This window comes from Phalaenopsis equestris, unplaced genomic scaffold, assembly GCF_001263595.1.
Source record: "Phalaenopsis equestris unplaced genomic scaffold, ASM126359v1 Scaffold202849, whole genome shotgun sequence".
Lineage (NCBI taxonomy): Eukaryota > Viridiplantae > Streptophyta > Magnoliopsida > Asparagales > Orchidaceae > Phalaenopsis > Phalaenopsis equestris.
In genome coordinates, this window is record NW_018222516.1 from 6,005 (window position 1) to 12,600 (window position 6,596).

At 32.3% G+C, this 6,596-nt stretch overlaps 1 protein-coding gene across 1 annotated transcript in view; it reads left to right on the forward strand.

The window, feature by feature from the left end:
- The window catches only part of LOC110036125 (oil body-associated protein 1A-like), an 11,943-nt gene extending 5,697 nt beyond the window's left edge, over positions 1 to 6,246 (forward strand). Inside the window, exon 2 of the mRNA XM_020740488.1 lies at positions 5,977 to 6,246. Coding sequence (XP_020596147.1) covers positions 5,977 to 6,125 — 149 coding nt within the window. The 3' untranslated portion in view covers positions 6,126 to 6,246. The remainder of the gene's footprint in view (positions 1 to 5,976) is intronic.
- The last annotated feature ends 350 nt before the right edge of the window (positions 6,247 to 6,596 follow it).

Sequence of the window (6,596 nt, forward strand, 5' to 3'; positions counted from 1 at the left end):
GATATAAAAAGATAAGAGAGAGAGAGAGAGAGAGAGAGAGAGAGAGAGAGAGATTGGCTTAAAAAATGGGAGGGTGAATAACGAGATGGTTTTTGTGTTAACAAAAAGAAAGTATATAGAGCTGAGTAAAGATTTTTAGATGGGGTTTTATTGATCTTTTAGAGGAGGTCAGGAGTTGATCTTGTGTGCAATATGAAATGTGGTATATTAATAATGTGCTGCAATCATTAAAGATAGTATGATAATTAAAATACTAATGTTAGATATGCCTGTACAATGATTAAAGAGTCGACAATCACAGTCGCATTACAATGAGGATCCAGCATTAAATTCATATGCTCTTACAAAGACTCATGTTTTTATTTTCTTTTGTTGTTGGTCCACAGATATTATGGAGATCTTTATCCAAATTAACGAATCTTTAAAACAATTGAAAATGTTTAAATGGTAAATGGCTCAAGATTAGTAATTATCCTTTGTTATCGATTGATGAATTATGCTGTTGAATCTAGAAATGTTCTGTAAATCACACCAAGGTATATAGCATAACACAGACGAGATTGAGAGAAAAAGAGTGCACAGTAACACGAGTTTTGATAGAGTAATTTCAATAGTCCTTTATTAGAGAAATGATATTTTATTTAGATATCTCATGGTATCTAGTATAAAATTATATAATTGTCCCTATTTTTTAGGGACATTGCAAGTTGTTATGACACCTTTTTATTTTGCAATTGACTCCTACATCCAATCATATTCATAACTGATATTAACAATGCTTCATACTCATTAATGCTTGAATGGAGGCATTTGTTGACCTGTTAATATTGTCATTCGATCGGTCGAAATTCTTTGGTCGACCAGCGGGCATTTGGCCCGCCTACAGGTCGTCGGTAGGCCCCTTCCTGCTATCGTTAGGGTGAACTTGGGTCGTCAGGCAGAGGGTATATCCTCGCAGTTTGACGATTAGCTCTCCTTTGATAAGGGGTCATCTTTGAGGATCATAAAGGCGTTCCTTGTGATGCTTTTTGACCATATTTGTGAAAAGTTCTAGAATTAGTTGAGGGAGCTTGTCTTGAACGACTATCCCTTGGATCTGGTTCTTTCCATTCCTTTGTTCGACTGTGCTTCCGTTTGGTCGGCTTACAGTTTTGACCGAAGGAAACAACACTTAGTATTTCGTCTTTTGAATACCCTAATACACTATTCTTTGATATTCTTAAGAGAGACTCCTTGGATTTCCTTTAGATTCGTGCGTACAGTTTTTTTATGTAAATATTCAGTTCTTCGATTTTCTTCATTTTTGATCGTGATAGTTGCAATAAGAATAAGAACATTAAATACAAGAATTGAATTATTGATTGCTTGATTAGTACTTTTAATAATTAAACTTCCTGGATTTTCACGAATATATTCATTCTTTATAACTGAATACATGGAATGTAATTTTAGTAGTAATAGCTCTAGTGACAGATGTGTGACTTTGGGTGATCAAATTATTAAAAGGTGTGAACGATTTAGATATCTTGGATCCGTTTTCCAAAGCGATGGTGATATAGATGGGGATGTTAATAGTAGAATTCAAGTTGGTTGGTTGAAGTGGAGGAATGCTTCGGGCCTTTTGTGTGATAGAAAAGTACCGCTAAGACTGAAAGGAAAATTTTATAAGATGGTGGTGAGACCTGCAATGCTCTATGGCGCTGAATGTTGGCCTTTAAAAGAGAAGCATAATAATAAGTTAAGTGTTGCCGAGATGAGAATGATTAGGTGGATGAGTGGCTTTACACTTAGAGACAAAATGCGGAATGAATATATTCGTGATAGGGTTGGCGTAGCTCCTGTGACAGACAAAATTAAGAGAAAGTCGCCTTAGATGGTTTGGTCATATTAAACGTCGACCATTAGATGATCCGATTAGGAGAGTAGATGTTTTAAATTCGACTTGTGTTAAGAAAGGCAAAGGTAGACCTAGGAAGACTTGGGCTTATTGTATTAAAAATGACCTTAATTTACTAGAACTAAATGCAAATATGACACTAAATAGGACGCAATGGAGAAAAAGGATTCATGTAGCCGACCCCACGTAGTAGGATTAAGGCTTTGTTGTTGTTGTAAAGTATTAGTAACATATTAATTTTTTTACGAAAATTAATAAAGTATTCTATAAATTGGATAAACTTGGTGCATTTTCAAATATTTGATCACTAATTAATGTTGATTAAAATTATAAAAATTGAATAAGAGGTTTTTGAAAATTGGGTATGGTTCAACTGTTCATGCATCCAGTGGTTCTAATTGATTCCCATTGGTTTGTTGTTGTAGCAGTTTCTAAGGTTTACTAGATTGGCAATATGACGGGTTCACGGTCAAATCAGATGGTCTACTCATGTTTTAATAACTTTGATAATTAGTCTAATAATTTATTTCATATTAATTAATTTAAATAAAAAATGTTTATTAATTTAATCATAGATAATAGTAAATTAATTTATGCGATTAATAGTTTTATTTCCTTGAATTAGTTGTCAAGTTTTAACACTATCATTGCTGGGTCCCAAGCTCCAAATGTGAAAAGTTGAGAGTTGCTTAGGGAGTCGACAGCCAACATAATTTTTTTTTTAAAAATCATGACATGAATCATTTTATTCTTTGTGCAAATGTTAGGGCGTCTCTTAAAAATGACACACTGTATAATCTGAATACAACGAAAAATGTGCAAGGGTTTTCAAATAAGCAAGAGTTCTCAAATTACAGACTGATGTGAGTAAAGAAGTTTGATACTAATATTAGGATAAGATCTTGAAATGTAGACTCTCACAGATAAATTAATCAAATTAGTTGATATTATGGTTCATAGAAAGATAAATATTTTATGTATTCAAAAAACTAAATGAGTTGAAGAAAAGCTTATCAGATAGGAGTCGCATTAGAAATGGTGTAGATGTAGTTATAGAATAAGTTTGAAAGATAATGTTCTAAAAAATTATAGAATTGGAGATTATTGTTGATACTAAAATATTTAATATTATAAGTGTTCATGCTCTCAAATAGATTTAGATATATGTTCTAAAGAAAAATTCTGGAATGAACAAGTAAAATTAATTCAAATGATACCACTTGAATAAAGAATTTTTATTAAAGATTTAAATGGACATGTCGGTAGAGTGTTGAAAGATTTTAGAAATATTCATGGTAACTACGGTTTTGAAGTGATTAATACAGAAAGTAGAGTATCATTAGATTTTTCTTTAGCGTATGATTTTATTATTGTTAGTATTTTATTCAAGAAAGGATATGAGTATTTTATTACTTATTAGAATGAATCTAATACAACACAAACTGATTATTTTCTTACGAGAAGAAGAAATTGTCGAGAATATAAAGATTGTAAGACAATTCCCAGTGAGAATTTAAGTACTTAACATCGATTATTAGTTCTGAATTTTAAGATTAAGGGTTGTAAAATAAAGAACCAACAAGCTTCTGCTGGCGGCTTAGAAATCATTGTTAAGGAATTAGATTGGTGCACCTAAAAGATAAATGAAATTATTTTTATAAGTAAACTTCAAATTTCAAAATTTGGAATGTTCATGAAAAAACAAATTCTATATAAGATAAAATAACAAATATAATTAAACAAGTAACAAAATATATACTTGAAGAATCAAAATGAAAAATTTCTATAAATAAAAATATGTGGTAGTGAAATAATAATGTGCAATAAAAAATAAAATATAAGAAGTTGTATTATAAAAATTAGTTAAAATGCAAAAACATACAAAACTGTGAAAAATATAAAATGATCCGCAAGGAGCCTAAAAGAGCAATCTATAACGCTAAAAATTATGTTTTTAATGATCTTTATAATAGATTAGATATTAAAGAGGGTGAAGAATATATGCATAAAATAGTCAAACAAAGAGGAAAGAAAATTAAAATTTATCTCAATTAAAGTGTATTAAAGATGAAAATTAAAAAATATTTTTCTCAAAAAAAGATATTTAACATAGGCGGTTAATTTATTTTGATAAACTTTCTAATGAAGTTTATGAAATACGATTGACCTTAGTGATCTTAATATTGTTAATAAGAATAAAATATTTCATTTTTACTGTCGCAATAGTAAAAAAAAAGTTTTTGGAACCCAAAAACGGAAAGGCTGTAGGACCTGATGATATCCCAGGAAATTTGAGAGTTTCTTCGGTTACTAAACTCTTTAATATTATTTTAGAAATGAAAAGATGCCATGCCTGAGTGGAGGAAGAATATTTTGCTCTTCATTTTTAAGAATAAAGGAATGCACAAGTGTGTGCAATTTATAGGGGAATTAAGTAGACATGTCATGATTTAAAATTATGGGAGTGGGTAATTGAACATAGGTTAAGGCGTTTTATAAAGATTTCACATAATGAGTTTGGATTTATACCGAATATGCCTACTATGGAAGCTATACATTTATTGAGAGGTTTGATGGAGAAGTCTAGAGCGAATAAAGAGGATCTACATATAGTTTTTATTGTTTTAGAAAAAGTTTATGATAAGGTTCTAAGAGATATCCTTTGGAGAGTTATAGAGAAGAAAGATATTTATATGACTTATATTCAAGTCATTAAAGATATATATGCTAGAGCTGTTACTTGTGGTTGAACAGAAGGAGGATTGACCAAATATTTTTCTATTTTAGTTGGATTACATCTGCTGTAAGCCCATCTTTTTTTGCTTTAGTTATGGACGCTCTTACTAGACATTTATAGGAGGATGTACCTTGGTGTATGCTTTTTGCTGATGATATCCTTGTTGTGGATAAGACTAGAGAAAGAGTTCAGGAAAAACTTGAATTATGGAGTTCTACATTGGAATCTAAATGTCTTCGTTTGAATAGAACTAAAACTGAATACATGGAATATAATTTTAGCAGTAGTAGCTCTAGTGACACAGTTGTAACCTTTAGTGTTTAAATCTTTAAAAGGTGTGAACGCTTTAGATATGACAGGCCTATTGTTCAAAGAGATGGTGATGTAGGTGGGGATGTTATTAGTAGAATTCAAGTTGTTTGGTTGAAGTGGAGGAATGCTTCATGCCTATTGTGTGATAGGAAAGTACCGCTTTGGACTGAAAGGAAAGTTTTTAAAAATGGTGGTGACACCTGCAATGCTCTATGCTGCAGAATGTTGGCCTCTAAAAGCATAAACCTATTTTAAGTGTTTTCGAGATGAGAATACTTAGGTGGATGAATGGCTTTACATTTAGAGACAACATGTGAGATGAATATATCTGTGATAGGTTGGTGTAACTCCAATGGTGGTCAAAATTAGAGAGTCATCTTAGATGATTTTGTCACATTAAACGTTCGACCATCTGATGATCCAGTTAGGAGAGTAGATGTTTTAGATTAAACTTATGTTAAGAAAGATAGAGTTAGACGTAGAATGACTTGAGCATATTGTATAAAAAATGATCTTAATTTATTAGAATTAAATGAAGATATGATACTCAATAGGACACAATGAAAAAAAAAGATTCATGCAGCCGATCCTACTTAGTGGGATAAAGGCGTGTTGTTGTTGTTATTGAATTAGCTGTCAAGCCGTTACATAGGGTTTAACCAAATCTTATGCCAAAAAATTTCTAGGATTTAAAGACTCTTGGTTTTACTAATCTGGATTTACAGTATTTACTAAATCGTACATGAGTTAAATCCTAGAAACAACCATTTAACGTTGGTAAAAAAAATAAGCCCAACCTCTATTGTAATATTCTTCCTGCACCTGTTTATCCTTCTTAAAGCATGTCTCAGTAAATAAATCTCAGTATGAAAAGAATGCTAATAAGAAACTATATACACATTTGTCTAGAAGTAATCCCTTAATTGAAGCCTGTCAATACATGGTAATTTTCTACTCCCATGCGTGCACTTTTCTCTATCATGCTTTGAATCTCTTATCTGCTTCCCTAACGCGACGTTTGGTTCTCCAGGCGTCGAGAAGAAATTCGGAGTCTCATTTGAGAAGGAGAGGGAGAACAGGGCTTATATAAGTGGACCGGAGCATGGAATCCATCATTTGGCTAATGGCGCAGGGAAGAGATGGAAGTTGGAATTGAAGGAGGTAAATCTGCCATCTTAAGCTTTTGTGTCCAGGGTCTTTGATACCGTTTAAATAAATATGTTTGTTTCTCAGTCGACTTTGTGAGCAAAAACATATCAAAATATGGCCCAAGTTTTCAGCATATGGAATTTTTTCCTTACTCTTGATCAATAATCGACTAAATTTAGTTTTGATTGCCGTGATGCATCATAGGAATGCAGGATGCTAGTTTTTTATGCTCTTACATCAGGACTTCGGATGCATTCGGAGTCCAATGGTGGGGGAACCACGTGTCAAGTGGGTTTCACCGTTTTTAACACTGGCCAATGACAGTGTATTGCAGTGGGACCCACTTGACACGTCATGCCCTGCCATTGAACTCCTGACATAAATTACGTGAGGAGTCCTGATATAATATTTTCTCGTTGCAAGAATAGTCTATGTGTTGAGTGAAGAATTCCAGAACAAGAGAGTAACAGTGTTGCCCACCATTTCATTCTTCTTTATTTG